Source organism: Astyanax mexicanus, chromosome 5, assembly GCF_023375975.1.
Source record: "Astyanax mexicanus isolate ESR-SI-001 chromosome 5, AstMex3_surface, whole genome shotgun sequence".
NCBI lineage: Eukaryota > Metazoa > Chordata > Actinopteri > Characiformes > Acestrorhamphidae > Astyanax > Astyanax mexicanus.
Window position 1 is genome coordinate 13015498 of NC_064412.1, and position 27606 is coordinate 13043103.

At 37.2% G+C, this 27606-nt stretch overlaps 2 protein-coding genes across 10 annotated transcripts in view; one reads left to right on the top strand and one right to left on the bottom strand.

Moving 5' to 3' along the window:
• lhfpl4a (LHFPL tetraspan subfamily member 4a) overlaps positions 1 to 2987 on the bottom strand; it is a 168200-nt gene extending 165213 nt beyond the window's left edge. For 6 of the 8 annotated variants that reach the window (XR_007439255.1, XR_007439256.1, XR_007439257.1 and 3 more), the window contains exon 1: positions 1669 to 2987. Coding sequence is in view for 4 of the 8 variants with exons in the window: in XM_015606887.3 (XP_015462373.1) it covers positions 1669 to 2074 (406 nt within the window). In the remaining 4 variants the exon portion in view is untranslated. The remainder of the gene's footprint in view (positions 1 to 1668) is intronic. The other 2 variants (XM_007253322.4, XM_007253321.4) reach the window with 2 other exon arrangements.
• Positions 2988 to 6662: 3675 nt separating this feature from the next.
• Positions 6663 to 26923, top strand: mtmr14 (myotubularin related protein 14). Of its 2 annotated transcripts, XM_007253318.4 has the most exons (19): positions 6665 to 7537; positions 8386 to 8534; positions 10079 to 10187; positions 10302 to 10377; positions 10790 to 10850; positions 11252 to 11374; positions 11616 to 11689; positions 12912 to 12982; positions 13455 to 13529; positions 15362 to 15428; positions 15588 to 15673; positions 15934 to 16010; positions 17859 to 17895; positions 18006 to 18076; positions 19118 to 19176; positions 19987 to 20119; positions 20626 to 20796; positions 22958 to 23116; positions 24012 to 26923. In XM_007253318.4, the coding sequence occupies exons 1-19, from the start codon at positions 7427 to 7429 to the stop codon at positions 24190 to 24192; spliced, it is 1890 nt and encodes a 629-aa protein (XP_007253380.3). In that variant the 5' UTR covers positions 6665 to 7426; the 3' UTR covers positions 24193 to 26923. The 2 variants fall into 2 exon arrangements, with proteins under 2 accessions (XP_007253381.1, XP_007253380.3); XM_007253319.4 differs by lacking the exon at positions 22958 to 23116 and having other exon boundaries at positions 6663 to 7537.
• The last annotated feature ends 683 nt before the right edge of the window (positions 26924 to 27606 follow it).

The window sequence follows — 27606 nt, forward strand, 5'->3', positions numbered from 1 at the left end:
TGGTGCTTTTTCAGTTTAGGTCCCAATTCATATCTCATTACTAATCTGTGTTATGATTGAATATAGGACTGCTGTGTGTCTGTGTGTAAAGTTATTAGATTGTGTTTATTGTTTTGCTGTTCAGTTACTTCTGTTAAACTACAAATGCTGACCGTTTAAGCCAGTGTGTGACCTCGTGTCTTACAGTTTCATTCCCACACTCCTGTCCAGTCTGGCCATAGTACAGCTGCACACACTGCTACAGACTGCCACACACTGCTACAGACTGCCACACACTGCAACAGACTGTAGCAAATGTTCTTTAAAAACCCATTCATTTTCACTTTATCTCATTAACTGAAGGTGTGTGTAATTGGAAACCATTAGTGCAGACTCTGAGAGGCAGGCGTTTATGTGCGTGTGTGTGTGTGTGTGTGTGTGTGTGTGTGTGTGTGTGTGTGTGTGTGTATGTGTGTATGGGGGATGTCTCTTTTTGCTACTATAGGTTTGAAGTACCTTTTGATCTGTGTGCCAGGTCTTTCATCTTCAACCAGTAGACTACATATAGACATTATCATGGGATAAGAATGAATACTCCAGCCATTGAATAAGCCCCATGTGAGCAGACACACACACACACACACCCCAACACACAACAACAACACACACGGTTGTATTGCTGTTTTTGTGGGCTATTTCCACTGACTTCTTTAGTCCTAATAGCCAAAGCTTAACCACAGGAATCAACTGTTCACGTTTCCATTATTAATGGGGACATTTTTGGCAATCCATATAGAACTCATATACACCTCACACTTATTACACGCCACACACATTTACACAGTTACTGCACACTTTCCTACTTTTCCCATCATTTCTACCACCAGAGGCCTGAAGAAAACAACAAAAAAGACTCTCCCCCCTTCCAACACACTAAAAAACTCATATCTTGACCAGCTTAAGAGAAATGACAACATGTATATATGACACGATGTTTTGTATTAAGAAAATGTATATCTTAAAACTGTAATATAATAAAAAAACTTAAGACAGTTCCACTGACTGTGCTAAAATAATGTTAGTTGCAGTTTTAATGTTGAAAACATTAACAAAATACTTTTAAATTAAAAAAGTAAAGTTTGTGAACAACCTTGACAAAAGTTGTCTTACTTCTGCTTCAATCTGATGTTTTTTTTTTATGTTAATTGTTCTACATAGAACCACTGTCTAATTTAAATCCTTGTGGAAACATACTTTTAAAGACAGAGGGTAGAAGAAAATGGGAACATAATCTATAGTCTAAAATAAATATCGAAAATGAAGATGTTGAAACAATCAGATGTTGAATCATCTTTCAAAATCAGAATGTAATTTATCACTGATTCAACCTTGATGTGGAATAAACGTTTCAAATATATACTGGCAAGAAAAAGTGTACCTTTTATCTAATTGGAATGGTGGGATTTTAAAGCAAAGTACAGCACTGCCCTCTAGTGGTCTGTGTTTAAACATAACACAAAATGAACCACTGTCTGCCACCCCCAAATTACACCCATAATTGATATCTACCATTTACTGTATATTGTCCATCCTCAACACACACACACACACACACACTTTCTTGCACACAAACACATACAGGACAGTTATCCCCACCGTGGCACCACATCCTCCTCTCTGCACACTTACCGCACAGCAGTTGCATCCAGGCGCACGTCTTGTACACGGTGGCCGTGTTGCAGAAGAAGAAGAGCGCCATGCAGGCGATGCAGCTGAGGATCAGCACCATGGAGAGCAGCACGAAGAACGAGGCCGCTTTGAAGGCGCCGGACGGGATGGAGCTGAAGTCGGAGAACGTGCCCTGGCACTTCAGATCGCGGTTCGAGCTGCCCTCGCCCACGCAGTAGTGGAAGAGGCCGAAGTAGCCGGCCTGCGGCGTGTTCACGCTGTCGCCGATCCAGTAGGGCTGGATGAACACAACCACGTTGATGATGGCGAAGCAGATGGTGAAGATGGCCCAGAGCACGCCGATGGCGCGCGAGTTGCGCATGTAGTTGTCATGGTAGATCTTGGAGGCTTCTTGCGAGGGCAGCATCTTTGTGTCTCTGGGTCTCTCTCTCTCTCTCTCTCTCTCTCTCTCTCTCTCTCTCTCTCTTTCTTTCTCTCTCTCTATTTCTCCTTTCCTCCCAACGAATGCACCTCTCTCTCTCTATCTCCCCCTACCTGCCCCCCTCGCTCGCCCCCCTCACCAGCAGCGCTGCTGGACGCTGATGATGGTCAGTCAGAGCCTCGATCACCCCTCGTGCCCTCTTTCCACTGGCCTATCTTACATCACAGCCGATGGACAACCGAAGCTGGATCAGCTGCAGAAGAAGAAAATGAAGAGAATACAATCCAGTCAGACCTGTCTTCCTTCTTCCCCCTCTTCTTTCCCCTCTTCCTCCAATTCCCCCTCTTCTTCCTCCTCTTCCTCCTCCTCCTCCGCTTTCCGTGCAGCAGCAGCTACAGCTACAGCAGCAGCCGAGGCGGCCGAGATCACATCTCACAGCGAGAAGCGGCCATGGCCACAGCGCGCAAACCCATACACCCCAATACACAGCCCCCCACCAAACCGATAAACAGCAGCTCTGTATCAATAATGCAGTCCCCGCGCGCCTTCGCCAACCATCCACTCCGATGATGCTCCGCGGAGGAGAAGAGATACAGAGGGGCTACAGGCAGCGCGCGCGCATCCTCATCCTCAGGACCACCTAGCTCTCTGCATGCGCAGCCCGCTGGCAGGAGAGGATGACGAACACTGGAAGTTGAACGCTGGAGATCCCTCGCTCTCCGTCGCGCCGCGCGCTTTTACGCGCAGATGAAAGGCGCCGATTCGCCTTCAGAGCCTTTTTCCCCCTTTCTATTGTCGCCGCGCCGCCGCCGCTGCTCCTTCGCGCTCCCGCTGCTCCCCGCTCTGCTTCAGTGTGGCTCCTGCGCGCGCTCCTGTTCGCGAGCACAGGCGCGCTCCCGTCTGGAGAATTGCAGAGAGTGAAGTAGACCATCGAGCCTTTAGCGGGCGCTGTTCAGCTCTATCCAGCTCAGGTCTCTCTCTCTCTCTCTCTTTCTTTTTTTTTCTCGCACAAACGCACTGGGTTTGGAGTACATTCATGTAGGGTCATTCATTTTGCAATATGTATAGATGCAGGAAACTGACTGGTCCTGGAATCAGTTCAGGAATTGACCATTGAAATATCCAATAAATCTGATACTGTACAGAACATACAAAATATTTATCTAGTAGAAGTACCACTTTTGGTCCAGCAAACCGTGGTACCATGTTTCTCATCATTGTCTCTAAACACAGTTTGTCATGTAATCCACAGATGCAAGTTAAACCCCTTAAAATGTCCCAAACACAGGCTGCAGGTGTAGGTGATATAAAGCTCTTTTTTCTGCAGTAAAATGTTATTTACATTCTGAAAATGTGAGGGCTTTGAAATCTCCTGCTGGACACTTGGAGAAGCTGCCAATTTTTATGATAATATTCATTATATATTGACATTAGAATATTTACTTAAATATTTGTTAGATTTTCTATTACAATTACAATTATGCTTTTCAGTAATGTTCCATATCAAACAGAAAAGCTTTTTATGTACTGCTTGAATAGAAATCCTCAAGATTTAGTGGTGTCAGGCAGACAATTGACAAAAACACTGGGCTGTGTATTATGCAAAGACAAAGGTATACAGCAACACAATCCAGAAATAATCCATAAATGTTTATTTCTTACCCTGAAATTGTGAAATTGTATTAGTCTTATTTAAAACAGTAAAAAGTATTACTGTTTTAAACAAAAATAATTAAAGATCAGTTCGTTTTCAAATTGTAACAGGTTTTGCATGCCAATGTAAGTATAAACATATTATGTTTGGCTGGTTAAGTAATTCTTTATATACAAAGAGAACCTTTTGTAAATAGCTATTTACAGTCCATTTCAAATGCACTATTAATATGAGTGAAAGAACCTCTCTGACTATCAGCCCATAAAACGGGGGACTTTGGAATGCCCATCCTATAGAACTATAATTTAGATAACGGTAAGCTACAGCATGTTCTATGAGATATTAAAGCTTACATTGACTTTGACCTTGACTGTTTTGTCAACATTACCTTTATTTATACACAGTGCACAGTGTAGAAACCACTTGTAAATACATTACAGTGGTTTATATAAAATATAAGCAAGATGTGTATTTGTTATATAAAGTTATTTAGTTATTATCAAATTACCACTTGTAAAGATGTATACATACATTTAAATTAGAAAAAATACTAAAATTTAAATGTAAAGTGCCCATGAATTATCAATATAGAAAATACCATTTAGAGGCATAAAATGTTGGACACCTTTTTTTGCATATCTGCTCATTAATAGCATATCTAATATTTTTCTTCCTAAGACATGTTGTGTGTAAATATTCAAACCAAAATAATGTGATTAATTATGGGTCCAGCAGGGTACAATGTTAGCACATTGCACTATGTATAGTTTACTGACTTTATTTTTGTACACAGCAGTTTTTAGGACCCTGTGACATGGAACCTAATATTTCTATGATGCGGAGACCACGGACGGAATCACAGACCTGAAGAATAAAAGTGGAGTTCAGATATAAACACAAAAATACACAGAATTAAAAAGAAAAAAAGAACAGCACTGTAGCCTAAAGACCTGAATAACATACTAATATCATATACCTACTAATCTAGCCAGCACAGTGCCATCCATCTGTTATAAAACATTAGCGATTAATTCAGCTCAGAAACAGTTAGCTTTGCCAGTTAGTTGTTAGCCAATATTTATTCATAATAAAAAAAAAATCCAAAGGGCAGATAATAGAAATAAAAAAATATATTTGGACTAATTTATTTTATTTTGACCGGCTGGTGTATTTTATTATTAAAGATCAACACAATCTCTGGTGTGTGTGAGGGTCTTCTATAATAGTTTTGTAATGTTTAGGTGAATAAAAGTGCAGCTATAATAAATAAGTATAGATTTGTAAGAGACATGCAGTATTTATAAAATCTCATTACATAGAGCTTTTAAGCCTATGCCAGTTTTCAGAGATGTATAGTAATGAAGCAGAACTACTTCAGTACTGTACTTAAGTACAAAAATGATGTATCTATACTCTACTGTAGTATTATTTTTTTCTCCTACTTCCACTTTTACTTTCCTGCATATTTTCGATGAGTTTAATATTTTTACTTCAGTACATTTTTATGTGCTGCATTGTTACTTGATACATCAGTAATTTGTTCATTCATTTGCCCCTCAGCTAAAATTCTATTGAATTTTCCTATTCTATTGAATCTTCTCTGAAGTGGCAAAATGGGAGCCTCAAAACAACTCTCTTTACCTGAAAACAAAGATTGTTCAACATCATGATTTAGGGGAAGGATACAAAAAGCTATCAGAGATTTCAGCTGTCAGTTTCCACTGTGAAGAACATAGTGAGGATATGGAAGACCACAGGCAGAGTTCTAGTTAAGGCCTTGAAATGGCAGGCTGAGAAAAATCTCAGATAAGCAGAGGAGAAGGATGATGAGAACAGTCTTAGTGAAATCACAGACCAGCTTCAAAGACCTATAACATCATCTTGCTGCAGATGGTATACTGTGCATCGTTTAATTATTCAGTCCACTTTGCACAAGGATTGCGCATGGATTTCAGTTAATATCAGCTGCCTAGAATGAATACTTCAACAAGACAACGACCCTAAACACTGCTCGAAATTTATTAATGCATTCATGCATAGGAATAAGTATAATGTTCTGGAATGGCCATCTCAGTCCCCAGACCTGAATATTATTGAAAATCTGTGATGTGATTTAAACTACGCTCTCCATGCTCAGAAACCATCAAACCTGACTAAAATGGAGATGTTTTGTAAAAAAGAATGGTATGAAATCCCTTCAAACAAAAGCCAGACTCTCATTGGAAGCTATATGAAGCATTAAGAAGCTGTTATTTCTGCAAAAGGTGGATCTACTAAATGTCGATGTAATTTTTCTGATGGGGTGCACAAATGTATGCACTGCCCTAATTTTGTTTAAAAAAAAATTATTACACTTTCTGTATAATCTATAAACGTTATTTCACTTTTCAAATATCACTGTGCTCATCTGCTATATGATATACAGCTTTTACACACTGCTGTTGAATAACTATATGCCTCTACTGGTGCAAGAATTCAAGCAGTTCAGCTTGGTTTGATGGCTTGTGATTAGCCATCTTCCTCTTGATTATAATCCAGAGGTTTTTAATTTGGTAAAATCAATGAAACGCATCATTAAAGTGGTCTCTTTTTTCCAGAGCCATATTAAACTAAAATTGCTAATCCGAACAAATATAAATTTATAAAGAAAAATCTAAATTATCAGGGGTGCCCAAACAGGATTTTTACCACTGTAAAACACAGCTTCTGGCACAGCTTGGGAAATAAATCCTCACATGTTAAACTAAAGGAACTTCTAATCTTTTATTTTGAATTTGTATTTAAATATGAGAATTACTAGTATCTAAAAAGTGTGTATTTAAAGCTGCAACCTTTGAGGCGAGCTGTTTTATGTAACTTTATCTGAAAGTTGAACAGGTGCATGTTGTGACAGCATGCCGTCAGTTTTAGGAAGTGCTGGTCACATGACCGCCTGACTTTCCTGTTTACTACTCGCTTCCATTCGAAATCTGAAACTCGGATTGCAACAACTCGCAGCGGCCGCGGATTACTTCACTTCACTGCGCTACACGATAAAACAGCCTTTTTCTCACGCTATCGGTAGCTTAGCTGTTCGTGGAGGATGTTAAATATCCTGTGTTTGTGCTGTAATTCTGCTGAAATGAAGCTGTGACAGGGGAGAGCGTGACTAGGCCGGGAATCCTGCGGGTTTCCTGAGTGGAGTGTCCGCTCATGCTCGCCTTCTCTCCCTGGTGGTCGCTCGGTGTGTACTCGGGCTGAGATGAAACAGAGGAAAGGTCGAGCAGCTTCGTACTCAAGCAAGGCGGATTCCCGCTTCTGTTTTAAACGGACAAACCAAAGGGCTGTTGGTGTGTACGCTGTGTAAGCTGTGTGGTTGATTTTATGCCCTTTCTTGCTGTGTGTGTGTTGTGGTAACTCAGAGCCGCGGTGAAAGGCTCGGTGAGCTCGGCACCGCTTATTAGCTCGCCTGGTGTGAGGGGTTAACTAGCTCCGCGGCTAGTTAACGTATCAGTAGTGTTAGGGGGGATCAGCTCGCCGGTACCCTGAACACTAGGCGCCTCCACGTCTCCGGCCCCCTTAAGCGGGCGGTGAGGAAGAAACTGGCCGGGAAGGGATGGCCTGGAGGCTCGTCCCGGCCTCACGGAGCGGCGCTGTTTGAGGGAGGGCAGGTCCGGCTGGAGAACACGGCCGGCCGAAGCGCGATGATGGCCGCGTCAGCGTCTGGAGCCTCGGCCCGAAAGAGCGAGGAGATCGCGGATCTGATAGACTTGTTTTCCAAGACCCAGTACCGGGCGAAGGAGGTTACTCCACGGGTAAGTCTACACTACACGGTACAGGATTACACGCTCTTCTAGTTGTAAACACAGTCCCACTCTCAGTGTTTGCTGCATGACTTGCTTAGCAACTAGAAAACTTTTTGTCTTGTGGTTTATGTGACTAACAGCTCGTGATAAATGCGCTGCTTCCCCCCACAATCTTTTTCCATCATGCCTTTCTTGATTCATTAGATAGCACGTTTAGATTTTAGAGCTTTTTAGAGCTCCTTAGCTTACCCTCTCCATAAAACATGCTCATAAAACATTAAACTGAACAGTTAGCTAGTATATTCCAGTGTGGTTTTATAGTTGACAAGTTGACAACTATATATTAAACTATATATATAGGCAGTGGTTGGTGTGGTGCAGTGGATAGCATCACCACTGCCGGTAAGCTACCATGTAGAAGACTGGGGTTCAATTCCAGGTCTGTGTAACTATACTGTGCTCCACCAATAAGAGTCCTTGGGCAAGACTACTAACACTTCAGTAGCAGTATATATACATGCCAGGTGCATTAAAAACCAGGGTTATTCCGCCAAATATTGATTTCTGAACTTAAACATAAACGTGTTTTTATTGTCTTCTTTTTTGTTATTTCAGCCTTTTCTCGTTTTCTGCAAATACAAACTCAAAATGACAATTTTTAATTTGGAATTTTATTTGGGAGAAATGTTGTCCATAGTTAAAAACAATGTTAATTTTACTCAAATATATACTTATAAATAGCAAAATCAGAGACACTGATTCAGAAACTGAAGTGGTCTCTTAATTTTTTTCCAGAACTCTGTATATTGTGTTTTAGCTACAAGACTAACCATAACTGCTGTTTGTTTTTTTGGTAGGTGGAGAGAATAGAGAAGCGGTGCCTGGAACTGTTTGGACGTGACTACAAATTTAGTGTCATCCACAATAGTAATGGTGAGGTGTGTGGACACTACCCTCGGCAGATTGTGTACTTGGAGTATGAGAGCACTGAGCCCAACAAAGAAAGGTAAGAAACACAAAGGCAGGGACAGATACAGTACTGAGAATGTGTTGCCAGCTAAATGTTGAATGGTAGTGTGTTAAAAATGTGAAGTGGAAGTGTGAAGAACTAAAAATAAACACACATACACACAGACTAGCGAAACTGCAGCCCTAAATAGTGGGTGCTACTGGTCTTATATACAAATACATATTTTAAGATTTGCATTCTTCTCTCACTGCTACTACTACTAAACTACTAGAGTATGACAACAGAGTACAGTCTAAAGTTTTTTTTTCTGCTCCTGTTCAAAGGCAATTCAGACCATTTGTGTTAATGTATAACTATGGGAGGTAGTTCGTCATCCACTCAATGCTGAGTTTGGGCAATAGTAAAGAATGTATAAACAAAGGGTGGTGATGTTAGCTTTTACAGAGTAACTGGACATTAAACCCTCAGTTGCACCAAAACATGCACTTCACCAACTACACTAGTGATTTGTCCAACATTCCTGTTTCAGTAGAAAAATAAGAAAATTACAAAAAGTAAAAAATTCTTTCTTTGAATTCAGCATTAAAATAATTATTTATTATGTAATGACTGGTTTAATGGTTGTGTATATGAGAGAAAATGCTCCTTCTTATAGAGCAAACCAACCTGCATGTATCATACACAGTTGCACACAGAGAAAGTGTCAGATTGACTGTGAGACCTCCAGTGTAAATTTCACTTTAGTTACATGATGATAAATTTGTGACATGTCTTTCCCTTAGGCATTTTTTTCAGAGATCAGAGATTGTTCCTTCAGTAGAACCCATGTAAATTCTTAAGTAAGAATGTGGAAATGTACATAATTCATTATGATCCAACACTGAAAGTCCATTGAACAGCAAAGAGGGAATGAAGGCAGATGCTTTTCTAAATCCCAGCTGATTATTTGTATGTTTACTGTCCTAGTTAAAGTTATGGAATCCACTGTTGTGTGACTGCTGTTCAGATGTTGCCTGTGTGGATGGTCAATTAGGTGAATCTCAAAATGTGTTTTTACATATTTGTTTGTTTTTTTCCCTCAAAAAGCTATATTTTAAATTAAATTTAGGCTTAAATTCAGGCTTAAGGGGATTGTTTGGGGTGAGTTGCAGTGTTAGCATCTGTAATGAATTGTAGGGTCAGAGTCTGTGATGAGTTGAAGATTTGACACTGTGCTCTGTGATAAGTTGCAGGGTTATTGTTGTCTGTGATGAGTCTCTGGGTTATTGTTGTCTATGGTGAGTTGTTGGCTTACCACCTTTGATAAGAGGCAGAGTTGATGTCATAAGCTGAGTTGCAGTGCTAATGTTCTCATTTTTGATTAGTTTCAGTGTTGTCTTTTTTGTTTGTGTTGTGTAACCGTGTCGGTATTGGTCAGGAGTTGCGGGTTTGACGTGTTTTTTTTTTTTTTTTCTCATTATGAGTTTCAGTATCACAGGTGCAGCCTCACATGTTTGACGTTTACTTCTCTTTGTTGTATTTTTGGAGTTTTTTTTCTGTAAATGTATGCTAAAATAAAATCTTTCTTCCTCTCTTTCTAGCTTTGAAAGTACAGTACAAATCAGTAGGCTGCAGGATCTGGTGAACCGCAGTAAGCTGGCACGCTGCAGGGGGAGATTCGTCTGTCCAGTCATTCTCTACAATGGCAAGGTACTAATAACCGTTTATAATTCTGAGGAGAATGAAAAAATCATTTACCTAACATTTTACTTAGCTGCTGTTGTTATTTTAGCTGTGTAATTAAGATGCACCTTTGTATTGTAGCATGTATGTCGGTCATCCACGCTTGCAGGGTGGGGGGAACTGTACGGACGCACCGGTTACAACTACATTTTCTCAGGTACGTTCTTATTATGGCAAACTAAAGTTCCTATGCCGTAGACTTCAGATTAATCTTATATATGAATCTGCATGAAACTTCTATTCATATTAATTGGTTGTGTGTCTGTGTGTGTCTGTGTCCGTCCCACAGTGGCCTTGTTCTACTTAAGCCTAATGTAAAGGCTTTATGTAGATGCTAAATCAAGGCAGTCTCTAAAACATAAACATCAGGCATTATGGTAATTGCAGTTATGAATTGTATTAATGTATCTATTATGTTAGGGACTCCTGGGAGATAGCATGATATGCACTTCTGTGAAGTAGTCAGCATTAGGGAACTGAAAATTGTGTGCAAATGAGAGCAGGTGGTCAGAAGATTCATGAGATAGTAGTCGTGTGGCTCTTATTCTTTTTTTTCCTTATTCTCTCAGGGGGATCTGATGACACGTGGGCAGAATCAGAAGAAGTGCCAGATGATGACACTGTGGTCCGGTATGAGTGTCATACCTAGAGAATTAATGTAGTTCATTTATTTAATGTTTCAGGAGTTATTACTTCTGCAGTATATAATTTAATAACAGTGAAATATACATATGTGCTTGATCAGATACAGATATGTTGTTCCCTGTTATAAATTGGGAAGGTTTTTTTAATAATGTGCTTTTGGTGCTGTCTTAATGACTTAATTACAGTTTAAGAAACTGTATAAAAATTTTATTTCTAGTAGTTTCTTTACTTTGTTTTTTTTAAATAGATATTTTAATTGGGCTTTGTTTTGTCCACAAAATATTATTATTATTATTATTATTATTATTAGTTTAACTGCTAGTGTTAATATCTTGTCTTCCCTTCATCTGTTGTCTCTTTCTCTTCTCACTCGTTTGTCTGTGCAGAAATGGAGATTCACAGCTGTTTGATAAAGTGAGGGGCTCGGACATTAAGCTGCTGAAGTATCTGTCCGTTCGCTACATCTGTGACCTCATGGTGGAGAATAAGAAGGTCAAGTTTGGCCTGAAGTAAGTGCAGTTCCAAGTAAATACACCTTACCCTGCTGCATCACATGGTCATGGGTCAGCTGCCTAAACCCACATGCATGCGCAGAAACCACAATGACTCACTGTCACCCTTCTCTTATTTGATTAACTGTCAGAATAAAAAGTATATGTGTAGTTACTTGTGTTTTAATATGCAAAATAAGTGCTAAATGTAAGAGTTTGTAGTTTAATTATTTGTATTTTTGTTTCTTTTTGTGCTCAGTGTCACCTCTTCCGAGAAGGTGGATAAGGCCCAACGCTATGCAGATTTCACACTTCTATCTGTGCCTTATCCAGGTATTATTAATATCTCTCTCTCTCTCTCTCTCTCTCTCTCTCTTTCTTTCTTAGTTTTGCAGAAATGCTGAGTAACATTGTATATACTTATATCATACCTGTCAAGTCTCCCGTTTTGGCCGGGAAACTACCGTATTTTACTCCTCTTTCCCGCCGTCCTCCCGTATTAGTATTTTCCCGTAAATTTCCCGTATTATACTAAATAAAAAAATATATAGGCCACAGGCGACAATGCACTGACCGCTGTGTGTCTCTTAACCAATCGTGGTGCCGGTTCAAGGAGAAAGTCCCGCCTTTCAGGAGAAACAGCCAATCAGCTAGCTGGTTTTGCGGAGCGCAGTTTAGTGTGCGGGAAGCCCCGCCCCTCCCCTCGCTGTGAGTTCAGGCAGCTAGTCGGAGCAGCTGTCGTTAAAACTAATCTGGATATACGGAGATTTTTCTAAAAGAAAGGTAATTAACCATGTAAACTGTGATGAGATTGTTTCTGATAGCTGGTTAAAAAGACCCTTCTCTGAATCTAAACATAAATTAAACCCACTGTGTGTTTAATAAAATACAGCTTGTGACTCAGTTAGCTTAACTTTAGAATTAGCTAGATAGATATTCAGGGTTTGAGAAAAATCTACATATATATATATATAATGCCCTGCCCTGATGTGCCTGATCAGCCAATAACTATCATTTCCAAACTCTATTAGTTCAGGGCTAGTTTTAGGGTTTGTTAGAATTTGTTTAAATCTCAAGTATTGTGGTAATGTATTATAATGTAATGTAATGTATTATTTAGAAGGGGTAGAAGAGATGGTTGAGCTGGAGAGAGAGAAAATGTGGAGAGGGCTGAAATTAACTGAACTGATCAGGAGTGGACTGAACGATAGAAAGAAGTATTAATGAAAGATTATTAATTGTGTAGGCCCCTTAGGACTATTATTTACTTATGGAATATATCTGATCCATGTCCTTTTTGTAAATTTGTGCACCCTTCAATTTCAATTTTAAATCTATATATATATATATATATATATATATATATATATATATATATATATATATATATATATATATATATATATATATGTTTTGTTTTTTTTTCCCTTGTTTGGGCTGTTGGGGCGGCGGGAAAAATCCCTTATTTTCAAGTCCAAAACTTGACAGGTATGACTTATATAGGCTGGATTTTGCTATTGAGCTCAAGGTGTGTGTTATTCTGGGTTGTTCTCAGGTTGTGAGTTCTTTAAGGACTACAAAGACAGAGACTACACAGCAGAGGGTCTGGTATTTAACTGGAATCAGGTAGGACTTTAAGTTTGTGTAAATTATTTATGGTTTAAACCATAACTTTTAACATTGTGTAAATAATTGACACAATAATAGAGGCAATACTGGGTGATATGGTAAACATATTGTATTAAAATATTTAAAGACAATACAAAGATAAAAAATATTTATCACAGTGTTTTGTCATGCACATTGCACATTTTTAAACTTTGCCATTTAAATGCCGTCATGCATGGCATAGTGATTTACATCCTCCGATTTAATAATGTTCTTTAATATAAAATTCTTTTAGAACTGATTATATACTCAATATAGTAAAATATATTTACTCAGTGAATTTACAGGAACTTATCACACACATTTTTTAAATGTATTAAACAAGGGAAGTTTGCTTGTCAATTCTGAGGATGTTAGTGTTGTTTTGGGTTAACACTGACATTGTTTACTATTAACAATTAATGGCGTCTTGTTTTGTTTTTGCCTGCAGGACTTTGTGGATGCTCCCTTGACAATCCCTGCCTGTTTTACTAAGAATCTGAACATTGACTGGAGTGAATATCAGGTGAATACGTATATACGCTTTTCTGAACTTTCTACTGTACAAAATATGGTATAACACTATTATTCAGTTTACACCACCATAGAAATGAATCCAGTGTAAAATAAGTAGTTTTTCTTCTCATACAAGCTGTTCTTGTTTTCACTCTTGTTTTCTCTAAACCCGTGCATCACATGCTGCATTAGAAACTGGTTATCTGCAGTCAGCATTCAGATCTTTTAGATAAATTGGGCTGCCAGGGCCATCTGCTGGCAAAGTGTGGAACTGCAAACACTGATTGGCAATAACTGAACTCATGTCGTAAAAGATAAGAAGACAGTCCTGATTATTTTACCTGATAGTAAATTAGCTGACAGTTAGAGAAATTCAGCATCACAGCTGGTGCTATACAGCCTGTCCTGTGCTTACCTTTGGACGAGTAATCTAATGCTGTGTTTACAGTTTTCCCAACTTTTGCTGTCAGTGTTGGACTAAACTTGGTGCTGCTGCTGAATCCACATGGTAAAAGGCATTGCTGAGAATCTTGAGAGAAAAGATTCACAATGTGTTTCACATATCATGTTTCAACTGATATATTAAATGAATAAATCATTAATCAAGTTCACTTTCATATTTTTATTGTTAGTAAAAGTCTGTTAAATGTAAAATCTTTAACATTTTATATGCAAAAGTTTTTTCATGTTTTGTTGACATGTATGGAATTAAATTCAAGTTGGGATTTTGTAGGCTATGTGTTTTAAATAGAGAGCTCTGGGAAAAAATCTTATAACTTTATCTTGCAGTCAGTAAAAACATTGCGTTTTTGGTCTTTACAGCTCACATTACACACACAAAAAATAATCACGTCAGCACCATAGATATAGTGTCATTCAGTCATAAAGCCATAATCATATTATTTTGATTGTTTCTGTCTCTTTCTGTACGATTGCCCAGTTAGATGTGAATAACGTTTGAAGTTGACATGCCTTGAGAAATTACATAATTTCATAACAGACTATTGGCTGAAATCAGCCATGCATGCAATGTCTGTCTTAATCATTGAGCCTTTAAAATGAACAAGAATCATTAAACTAATGGTCATATTTGCCATTTGACTCTCTAGTTGGTCCTCCATTAGGAATAGTGGCTTTGCATAATGCTTGGGTTTCTTCTTTTTTATGCTAAACAGCTAAAGCTTAAAGTTTCTTGGACAGTTGTGACAGTTACAACAATGTTTTTAATACCCATGATACCAGAAGTTACAATTGATGAGCAATTGATGCCAATCGATATAAATATTCATATACAGATATCTAAAAAGTAGTTCCACCCAGAATGAAGTGTCTGATTGCAATACTATTTGAAAGAAATATCAAGATTACAAGGAACACGAAATGCTTAAACATTTACTGATATGGGCTAAATCTATGGAGCTACACATACAGAAATTCGTGTGTAATGCATGGGTAACGCAACATCTCAAGATGGAGTTGTAGTGGTTCCTAATGGTGTCCTGCGATAAACCATTTCATGCAGCTTGAATGTTTTCATGCAGTTCCTGCAGATTGTGCTGCATGAGAGGAGTGGTGATAGAGCGATCAGTAGCATCCCACACATTTTCAGTTAGTAATGGGGCTTGAGATAAGGCTGGCCGTGGCATAGCGTGTGTGTCTTCAAGGCGAGCTCTTGAGAGAGCAGCAATATGTGGTCGAGCATAGTCCTGTTGAAATATTGCAGCAGTGTGATAAGGTCGCTGGTCTGGCATTGTTCAAAATTGTATTCAACATTCAATCATTGAAAACAATTGTGTCAAATGAGATTAAATGTATTAAATTATGTTGTTCTGTTTTTAACAGTCTTGGGACCTGGTGCAGCAGACCCAGAATTACCTGAAGCTGCTTCTGCACATCATCAACAGTGATGGTAATTGTACATAAACATTTACAGTATTTTACCTCCCAGTTAACTCAATATAAACTATATTTAATGAATATCATTGATATATGTATGTGAGCTAACATGAAAGTTTGTTGAAATAAATGTGCGTTTTAGTAATATAATTTTCCATCATGTGTGCTGCAGATGAGAGTGGACTGTTGGTGCACTGTATATCAGGCTGGGACAGAACTCCACTCTTTGTGTCCCTCCTCAGACTCTCTTTGTGGGCTGTAAGTATCTGTATCTGCCATTCTCTCTGTCCTTTCCTGCTTTCCATCTCTTTCTTCTTCTCTTGGTGTCACAGGTCTGTTTCTCATTTTAGAGCAGCAGCCTACTAACTTTTATCCTTTAATCTTTCTTCCTTATACTCTCTCTGTACCTGCAGCCTCTGAATTCATATCATTTTTCCCACTACCAGAAATCTCCACGGAATCTTAGAAATGACATTTGAGAAGAGAAATGTGATCAATGTGATATGTGCTGTGTGTAGGATGGTGCTGTTCATGCCAGCCTGGAGCCAGCAGAGATTTTATACCTGACCATCGCCTACGACTGGTTCCTTTTTGGGTGAGTCTCAGTATTCAGTATCCAGAGATTCACTATAGTTTTATTGATTGTTTGAATTGTAGAAAACCATCAAAAGTATCAAAATAACAACAGAAGTAATGATCATTATTCTAATAGATCTTTGATTTTGCAGTATATTGTGTAGTCATTAAGGCTATAATAAGCAATTTATTTCTAAATGTCAGAAATTTTAAAAAATGCTGCCCTGTCTTAAATAAATCAAATCCTAATGCATTTGGACTTGAATATATCCCCCCACCCACCCAACTTACGAGAATGGTTGTAAATCAATACAATTATTACTAATGTATTAATTTGCAAAACTAATTTTTTTGAATTTGGTATTTCCAGGCCTGGATATGTTTTGGAAAAAAAATACCCAAAATGTTGTAAAAGTCATGGAAATTTGATCTACAAATCTTTGTGTTTCCATTTATTGATGGAGAAAATCTATTTTAAGCTAACAAAAACGTCAGCTCAGAGTTAATTCAGTGATTTAACCCCACACAATGGAGCGCTCAGCATCTGATGCACATTTTATAAATAAGGATTGTGTGTCAACATTTAATTTGATTTATTTTAGACCTACTATATTATATACATTTTAATTATAGTTTTAGTTGATTTTTGGTTTTACTGTCCATGTTTGAACTGATGTTTTAAAAATCGCATGGTCATGAAAAATTTGCCTTGAAGGCATGGAAAACTCTTAAAAGAAAATCATTGTAATTTATTGGTTAAAAAATGTATGAACCCTGAAAAAAACATGCTTATTTTGTGTTATTATGTTTATGATGTTATTTTTTTTTTTTAAGTCTAGTAATTAAATTATGAATGAGATGTGCATCATCAAATAATTGCTTGTAGCTAAAGTTACATTTGGATGTTATCACCTCATAATTCCAAGGATCTGAAGGCATTTAGAAAAATATACTCGGAGCATTTCCTCCCTTTTTTCCATTCAATAATCAAGCTTTGACTCTTTTTGATTCAGCCTCAGTGGTATATATCAAGTTATTAGGTAACCCGTGTTCTACAAAGATCAGTAAACAAAACTTTTTTTGGAGATCAAAGTCTTAAGATTTAAGATTTTGGCCACATTTATTACATATTCATATGAAGAAACATATGTTCAAACAAGGGGCTTAAGACTAAGATAAGGTACTAAGTAGTTATAAATGTTTTTCAGAAAATGTAAACTGAGAGAAAGAATAACAGTATTATAGCACAGTGCATGAGATGAGGAGCGTAGTTAGGAAGAACGCAGGAAATTTAGAAAAACAGAAATAAAGGAAGCCTGTATATTGCAAGGTGTTGGTCAATTGTTCTTTCAGTATGAGCCTACAGAGTTCTTCCCCTTTGCTGACTCTCACTGTGTGTACTTCCAGACTCAAACACGTACACACACACGCACACACACACGCACACACACACGCACACACACACACACACACACACACGCACACACACACAGCTCAGTAATTATGGTCCATAGATTTCAGCCAAACTCCCGGGACCCCAGCCAGCTCGGCATCCTGAGAAAGGGAGCAGGAACTAAGGTGCAGTGTGAGGAGAGAAGGAGCAGGTTATCTGAGAATAACTTTACACCTAGAGAAGAAAGCTTTTCTAATTGGTCTCTGTGAGAGATGGCTTTGTAAGCAGCGTTTGTGTATTGATTTTTCCCTCCAGTTGCCCCCTTACTTAAAGAGGTCTGCTATTTGCGCTGTAAAGAATCGTTTTATTATTTTACTGTGCTTCACAGCTGGTGCAGAATGATGTGATAAGATGTTTGCTGTTAGATGATTTTCTGATTTTTTTTTTTCTGTTAATATTTCTGATTTTCTGTAGTCACATGCTGCCTGATCGTCTCTCTAAAGGGGAGGAAGTGAGTTAAAGATTTTGAAACATTTAAGCTTTTTTAAAATAAATGTTTCCTGGTGGTGTAAATAAATGCATTTAAATGTATTTTATTTTATTTTTTTCTTTTCTTTTCAGATTTTCTTTTTTTGCTTCAATTTTTTGAAGCACATTGTCTCTGAGAAGTTCTCAGTCATTAGGAAGCAGAGGTGGGTATTTGAGACTTGCTAATATTTTACTTCTTGAGTGTTTAAATAATGTATACACGAATTCTGTTAGTTTGTGCAGTTTATTGTTTATATGGACAGTACTGTGCAAATATTTTATATATATTCATTGGAAGCATTTCTCTCAGCAATAACAATTTCTGCTTTAATTTTTAATTCTGAAGACAGTAGTTGAGATCTTGTGAGCTTGTTTAAAGAACTGAACTTGGTGCTAGATTTCTCTTGTATGTGTATGTGTTCAAATTCCAACACCAGTTCATCTGATTACCATCATTGAGCACTGATTTACCAAACCAGATGTTTGATAATTGTAACAATTAATAATGCTTAACTCATATGAGGAGAACTTTGTAGATGTCAAAACCACCACTTTTATGTAAATGTTATTATTTTTTTTCTAAAATTAAGCATATAAAATCTTAATGCCCTAAACCTTTTGAACAGTACAATAATTTTACATGTGTTCACTGTCAGACAAAGTAATGTGACTCTAGCAGTTGTTCTTTACATTGTGTGAACGTTTACTAATGAATAGACCAATAGAAATGCTCCAAAATGATGTGGAACAAAATACTTATAAATTGACTTCCAATGTAGCTAAGAAAGATTTCTTCTTCTCCAGTAAAGCTGTTGTTTTAGTGATGCAAGGTTTTTGCATCACACCAACATTATATAATTATATAAGTCAGAAGTGCTGAAATGGAGAGAAATTCAGTGATTTTGATGTGTTGTTATGCAGTTTGGAGTGGGCTTTTTATAGGCTCCAAAACTCAAAGCATTTAGACCGGCTTCAGTGCTTCAAACCCCGCTGTGGGTAATATGCTGCTTTCTTTCATGCATTCTTTGATGTCTCTCTCATTTGCTTTCTCTGTCATGATCACCTTTTACCCTTTGTTGTTCATATTTTTGCTCCTTCTGATTGTCTCAATCATTTTCTCTCCTGCTGTGCTCACCATCTTCCCCTCCACCTCCCTCTGTATCCTCCTGTCTTTCTTTCTCTTTCTCTTTTTGTTGCACTTAAAGGAGGAAAAACTCACAATTCAAAGACACTGATTTCACAGTGGATGACCTCTGCCAGCTAAGTGAGTCTTATTTCACTCACACATTTTCACATTTCTGCAATGCAACCATTTGTATAAATAAGAAACAAATAAATATCAGATGAAATTTTTGTGACTTTGTAATTTCCTTAAAAGGAATGTTTTCACTAATTACATGAAAAACGCTGCAAACTTGTCTTAGTCATAGCAGTGGAAAGCCTGATACATTTGTGTTGGTGTGTGTTAAGTTTAAAAAGTATTTTTTTTTGCTTATTTTTCTTTTAAAATGCCTCAAAATCCATCTCCTAAGTGTCTCAAAATGCCACATACTATGTTTCTGAATATTGTATTTTGCTTTTTTCAAAGTTCATATGCAAATGGGCTTACAGAACTAAGTATAACTAACAGCATTATTAGCTCTGAGAGGTGCCATCTTCAGTTACGTTCATTAACTGGTTTTAGCTAGTGGAGATGGTACTGTAGGCATGAGGAAGTATACATTTATAGAAAACTGGTTGGACTGGGTAGTTTTTTGCACTGGAGTCTATTTTTGCTGTACTAGCAACTACAGTTTTGTTTTGTGCTAATTAACATTAAGAAAATACAGGAATCACAAATTTCCTGTAAACTCTGCAAACTTAATATCGATGTGTTATTTGTTTTTGCCATTTTGTTATTAGAAAAAAAAATCTGATTGGTATTAAAAGTGTTAAAAAAAAGTACTACATTTAATTAATTAATTAAATTTAATTAATTAATTTCTTCATGCATGTAGAATCCTGTGTGGTTTACTAGTTCCCTACTTGGTTATCAGTCACAAATTGCTAAAATAAAGCTTTATGTTTCTGTTAGAATCCAGAGACAGGGGCAGTGTGACCAGTTTAAGTAGTGATTTCTCTCTGATCACTGAAGATACAGCTGGTCCCTCTAGTCTGCCTCCTGAACCTGTGGACCTGCTCTCCACAGCGCCTCAATTCTCCAGCGGGTATGAGCAAGTTTGTGACTGAAGTTTGCTGTTTTTACTGTAGTGTGCTAATATACGCTAATATATTAATATATTGGTACCACTTTAAAATAAGACTACCTTTATAAAGGGTTTATTAATTGTTTATAATTAGTTTATTAATGGTTACTAATTAGGTTGTAAATGCCTTAAAAAATATTAATAATCATTTATAACACATTTGTAGAAAGGGCAAAAAAATAGATGGCTGTGTTCACTATTTGGCAAAGAACAGGTCATTGTTGCCCTTTCTATGTATGTGTTATAACTGATTATTAATGATTTTTAAGGCATTTACAACCTATTTACTAACCATTAACAAACTAATTATAAACCCTTTATAAAGGTAGTCTTATTTTAAAGTGGTACCAAAATATTGATATGGCTCACTATTCTGTAATATAAATCTACTAATAAAAATAACATGTTTTATTAAAGCTGCCAACCAGACTGAAACAAACAATGATATTTGTGATGGTCTCTCACAGGAGGAAAGCTACAACCTCATCTCCTCAGACTGTGTTTTGGAATAGGCCATCTGAGGATCGACTACCTCATCCACTCTCAGAGGGCAGGTCCTCTAGTTCCTCATCTTCCAACCAGTCAGATCAGGGCTTCATCCGTACAGGCAGTAGTCCACTGGCTGTGCCAGGGAGAAGGTGAGTCCTAAAGTGCCTGGGTGTTCTGGAAATGTAATAAAAGCTATGTTTGGCTGTACCTTTGGGGTAGTATAACATTTAAAACACCAGAACAAAAAGATAATTCTGTGGTAGGGCAGTTTTTTATCGCTACTTATTAGCACATGGGTTGTTATAAACTGTGAGCTGTAAACTGACACACTAGATCTTCAGTTCTTTAGCTTTCCCAGTAACTTCATTGACTGATTTAATTGTTTGTTAAATTATTATTATTATTATTATTATTATTATTATTATTATTATTATTATTATTATTGTAACAACTACTGGTAACCAGCAGGGGCCCCCCTAACTTCAGGGGTCCCTTCAGATTCATGGCTTCTGTGTTAGGGAATAGCTCTGATGGGAGACAGTTGTGTTATTGAGACATTCTGCATTATAAAGTCTTTCTTTTAACTAATTGAGCTTTTTCTTAAATTGTTGCACTGGCCTCTTTTCTATTCTCATGATTTATTTGCTGCTTCTGTAGTGTGAACTCTGCTGTGCGTGCCTCTTTTGTTGCATGTTCTGTCCCTATGTCTTTTGGTTTGAGAGTATGCTGAGCTTTCAATTTTTAAATTCCGAAATACTGTAAACAATCTGTTAGAAAAATTGCTATTGCTGTTTCACATTCTCACATTGTGTGGCTTGGCTGAACCAATGTTTAGACTGTGTAAATGAGAGACATGGAGAATAAATTTGTTGAATTGTTGGATTGTCAATTGTTTGGATATAGTCCACTGGTAGATATAGTGTGGTTAATATATAGAAGTGTAGGCATCTTTTTATGTTGTGCGACAGGAAATTGTGTATTTAGTTCTTTATCCATACCATAAAATTCCATACTTGTTTGCTTGTGTGTGTGCGCATGTGAACGTTAACTAAGGTATTAATTCTGCCCAAATGTTTAAAAACAGATTATTTACAAAATCTTCTGACTTATTTATGGAGCCCTTTCACTGTTCTGATTTCCCTGCTAGTGCTGTGACCTTTATTTCCATCCCTTAACCTACATTTCCATTGCCTCATTTTGGTTTTATTTGACAATGTTACTGTTGATCCAAATCCCTGTGTGTGCGTGTGCGTGTGTGTGTGTGTGTGTGTATGTATATGTATATATATATATATATATATATATATATATATATATATATATATATATATATATATATATATATATATATATATATATATATATTTTTTTTTTTTTTTTTTTTTTTTTTTTTTTTTTTAAACATTTGCGATATATCACCATATACTGAATGGTAAATTCTGTATTGTGATATATATTATTCACATTAATACACATCCCTACTTTCAATAGAAAAAATATAGGTCCCACTTCATAATAAGTGTCCCTAAGTACTATGTAAGTGTAACTACTGATGAAGTACACATTGTTACAGATTAACTACAGAGGAACAGGGTATGTAATTACATGTGTATTAAGGTTAATTTAGACTTGTGTAAGTACACACGTGTACCAGGGTGAGTGTACTTACACAAGTAATAGAGCAAGTGTTACACACATGTGTAACAACGTGTGTGTACTCAATCAGCCCTAATTACATACTAGACAATAGCTGTTGGATAAGTTTATACTGAACTTATCGAACACACATATATTACACCTATATGTAAGTACACACACATTGTTACACATGTGTACTTACATAAGTGAAAATTAACCCTAATACACACGTGTAATTACATAACCTGTACCTCTGTAGTTAATCTGTAACAATGTGTACTTCATCAGTAGTTACCCTGTAGTTACATAGATTGTTACCATGTAACTACATAGTACTTAGGGACACTTATTATAAAGTGAGACCATATATTAATATTAAAATATTTTATTCCAAGTTATTTTGGAACCTTTCTATTGGTCCATTCATCATGAAAAACTGTCCTGTTATGTCAAAGTGAAGATTTAAACTTTTTTTAATGACCATGACTGAGTATCTGTCTTTGGACATTTTTGCATTTGAGCTCTCTCTCTCTCTCTCTCTCTCTCTCTCTCTCTCTCTCTCTCTCTCTCTTTCTGTCTCTAATACTCAGTCCTGATATATGTTGTGCAAGAATGATGTAACTGCAAGTCAGTATTTCCTTGTCTCTCTCTCTCTCTCTCTCTCTCTTTCAGGCCTATGATGGAGTATGCTCGCTCTGGCTCCTCTCTCTCTACAGAGTATGGTAGTTGGCAGATTGTTTCAGGCTGTGGAAGTATCCATGACGCTGCTCCCCTCCCGACAGAATCGCCGCTGCCCTTCAGCTTCCAGGATGAGGGTCCCAGCGGCCGTATGTGAGTGTTGCACTTTTCCACGCTGTCCTACCCTACACTCCTCTTTTTCACGGCTGCTTTGCTGCTTTCTCTGGTCTACCCCTCTTTTCAACCTAGCAGACCAGGACTGGACCAGTGAGAGGGCTGCTGTGATCTGGGTCTTTAAGACCTCTATGTAACATTGGTCATACTGTGTGTGTGCATCTGAGTGTGTTCGTGTCTTTATGTGCGCTTCAGTTGTCTTTAACCCTTGAGTTAATTATTTATTGTTTCTTTGATTTTACCAAATTTACCAAAATACTATATGTAAATATAGGTTTTGCTATTAACTACATGTTAATATCAGAGGACTGAAAATATGTGGAAATGTGTGCACAGGTGTGGTTTTGTGTGGTATGGTTATAGTCAGAAATTAGGGCTGTAGGCACCATACGCAGGAGTTGGAGATGTTCTAAAAATGACATATATCCTTTTTCTCAGTCTGATGGAATGCAATGATGAGGCAGGCTAAAAGAGGGACATGCAGAGTATCAGATTGCAGTGTCTCTGTCAGTCTATCTCTCCTTCAATTGTTTCTTCTGCTCTCCAAGTAGCTGAAGGATTCTCTGTTTCTGCTCGATCAGGCAGGCAAATTGAGTGCGTCTCCTCAACAACGCACGCAGTCATTTTCTGCAAATAACATCCATCTGTCTTTGTTCAGAACGGGATTGGGGGTGATATGAAGAGATGCACCCAATTATTTTGTTAATTACAAAATTCGTTCTTTTTTGTGAACGTGTTCTGAGCTTTTCTTTTTTTATAGTGAAAAAAGAAAAACTGCTGCTGTTAGTCTATTTGTTTTTATTGCAATTTTAAGCTGAATTTTATTTTCTTTTTCTCTATTTTCCACCTTTCTCTGGCCCTTGACTCTATTCAGGTGTGTGTATGGATCGGAGAGGCAGGCACGATTGGAAGCAGTAAGAGAGGTGTTTCTGGCAGCCTACAGCTCTACAGTGGGATTAAAGTCTTCCTCTCCCGGCTCATCCGGAGCAATCTCTGGACTGCTGGAGCAGTTTGCCCGTGGTGTCGGCCTTCGAGGCACCAACTCCATCGTCTGAGTCCAACCTGCCCTTTCTAGCTTCCTGTTCTCTGATCTGTCTCCTTGATTCACTTGGTTCTGTCTGTCTGTCCATTCTTGCTGTCTGTTGGCAATGAATCACATAGAGAAGTGTTCCCCACTCATTCTCTTTCTGTCTCTTTCTCTCTGATCAATGCAATATTTTTTTTACTTTAAAAAATCCATCTTTTCGCTCCACCCTAATTCATTATCCACTGCATTGAAGTCTTGTGTAGTCTCTGTATTTCCCAGTTCCTTCAGTAAAAGATCACATCTGTTTAAATCCAGAAACCACACATTTTCCACATTCTGCTTTTACATACTGTGTTCATAGAAATACACTGTTTCCATCCCCTCCCCCTTCATTGACAAACTACTGCTTTTTCTTTTTTCCTTCCCATTCCCCTTGTTTTCTTCTATCCCTCTGTGTGGGCATCATTCCACCTGGACTTACAAAGGAAAAGTGCCAAACCTTAACCTTGGGGTTGCTTTTTATTATAAATTTCTTTTTATTTAAAAAAAAAAATACTTTTTACTTTGTTTTACACACCAAATCTGACCATTATGGTGCCTCTACAGGCTTTTAAGCTTAAAAATAATTTACAGTTCCTTTCTTTTTTTGTCTTTCTTTCTAGTTTTGCTTTTGTTTGTTGATTGAAATATGTAGGAAAATGTGAGGGCAAGGAATGAACACAAAAAGGGAAAAGTGTTTCTTTTAGTTCTTGTCTTGTTGCTATAGCAATATTGCGGCCCCAAGAAAATGGAAAATGGGCTTTTGAACAAATCTTTAAAATGTCTTTTCTCTTTGGACCTCCAAGGCTGTGAAGGAAAAAAGAAACGAAAAAAAAAAAAAACAAGCCTCATAGCTGTGTAACTGTAAGAGGAAAAACTTGTCTGTTCTTTTCCTTTGGGAAAAGTAAGTGGCATAAGCTGCTGGTCAAGTTTTAGCCCAGATATTTCTTTAGAAATAGCACTTGGAAAGAAGCTAGAAATGTGACGGTGAGATCTATTTTTAGTTGTTGCAAAAACTACCAATTCTAATAGTTTTAGATTAATTTTCCTTGTGTTAATTTTTGGAGGCACCTCTTCTTGTCTTAAGATCTTTTTTTAACTTTATTTTCTAAAACTTGAATCTGATCTGGAATATTAAGAGTAATATCAGCAGGTATGAATCTGGCCTGGAACTAAATGGGAACACACTACAATTTTACCACTTAATCTCCTGTACAAGATATTTTCATAATTCAGTACCATTTCCTCATCATACAATTGTTTAATGCTCAGTTGAACACTTTGCCAGTTGTTTAATGTAATATTATGCCTTTGTTCTTAACCAGATGTTACTTTCCTACTTATAATAATGCTTCAACAGCCACTGAAGTGTACAATCGACCCAATTAAAGGCCATGTCAGTACCTATAACTGGCAGATTTGATATTTCAAAAACAAAATTGCAACTGTTTAAATGTATGTAAGGGGGATTATTTGCATTAAAAGTGCAATAAAATGTAGTAATCAAAATTGTTTTGTATCTATAGAGGGTTTTTGATGGAATCTCTTCATGTACTCAAATACTACTACACGCTTCTATCAGTTTTTTTTCACCAGCCCTTTTGTTTTCTAATTTATTAGTTTATGGCCAGACCAATGAATTGACAGTGAAATGTGTACCTGTCATGTTCGACTATGGTACACATCTCAGCTACCTGAAGATGCAGTACAACCGCCTTCATCACACACATGCACCTCAAGTCTGTTTGGACAAATGTTCTTCTCTATATCTGAAGATGACAAGTTGTTATGTGTTGAATTAGAAAGCACTTGAATTCCAGCATATAAAACAAGGGATTTGTTTGTGTTCTTAATGCCAAATGGTTTTTAATGGCCTTTTTACCTCAGGACGTTGTGTTGTGCCTTTCTTTCTGTTAATATGGGGCTTTGTTATTTGTTTGTTTTTCCTGCAGATTATAGTTTTACAGCTCAAGTGCTTGATATTTTTAATTGTTTGAGTCTTTTTCAGTCGATCTGTTTTGGAACACATTTTTGGATAAGCATGTTGCCAGTCTGCTTGTTAATACCCACACATTTGTTTTCACAAGATTTACTGTTTTCTCTTCTTTCTCATGGTTGTTCAGATTTTTGCTGTAATGTTCTAATTTGCTTGTGTTTTCTTATCGTTCACTCTCTTTCAAAAGCTGATTACATTTGGAAATACCTCATGCTGGAGACATCCAAGAGTATTTCTGAGCATTCTTGCTTTCAAGCTGATCAAATCCAATGTGTTCTTCATGTCTACATAATTTAGATTATATATTTTTATTTTAGTATAGTATCTCTCTTCACATAATGATTTACTGAGCCCACAAACATAGCCCTCCAGCATTAAAATGATAACAATTTGAGTCCAGCACTTTGCATGAACTTGCACTTTTTTTTTTTCTTTCAGAATTTTCAAGTTTGGGCTTAAAATCATTAATTGGATCTTTTAACTTGAAAATATACGGTTAGTTATATTCAGTTTCTTTTCTGTATCATGTCAGGAAATGCTCATTTGCACTCATCCTTTCAGAACTGTCCATAGAGAATGGTGCACCTTTTTTGGTTTGTACAGGCTTTGGTTTTGGTTTTAATTTTAATAATATCGATTCTTTAATAATATGCTCCGGTCTGTGGCCAGGGAGACACAAGACAGAGTAATGTTCTTCCGGTGGAAATAAAAGGAATCCAGTCAATCTTTTGAAGAGTTTCCTTCTTATTTTACAGCCTCCTTGATGTGTGTGTGTATATATAGAAAGTCTATTACTGGTTGGGGTGACAAATGTCCAGATGTGGTTGAACATGTCGTTTTTTCCCCCTGTGTTTTGGCCCTAGAATGAAACATAATGAATTTCCTTAACAGTTTTTTTTAACTGATGAAAAAGCTAACAATAAGCACTGCTTTTTTTTTTTGCTGGTTTGTGCCACCCTGACGGCTCAATTGAGCCATGTAGACTAGTTAGTGTTGCCTTGCATAGTGTTTAGCACTGTATGTATTGTTTGTAATTACAATATTTGTTGCTCTCTTCACTGTAAGAGATTGTAGCCTAGTAGCCACAGTAAGTTTCTGCATGTTTAAGCAGAACTTTCTCTAGATTTCCCATTTTCTCTTCTCAACTTAACCTTAATGTTAGCTTTTTTCCATTTACCTTGCTTTAATTTTTTGATTTTAAGCATTGCTTTTTCACTTGAAAGCTTTGGGTTTGGGTTAGTGGCTAGCTATCTGTTGGACCAACACATAGCTAGAGCTAGCTAGTTTTATACCACATGTTTATCCGGTAATGTTCCTCATACACCAAACCGACTGTCTAACTGACTGTCACAAGGTAACAAAATCATACAATTGTTTGTTTAGGTAATGTTTGTGCAGTGTAGCTAG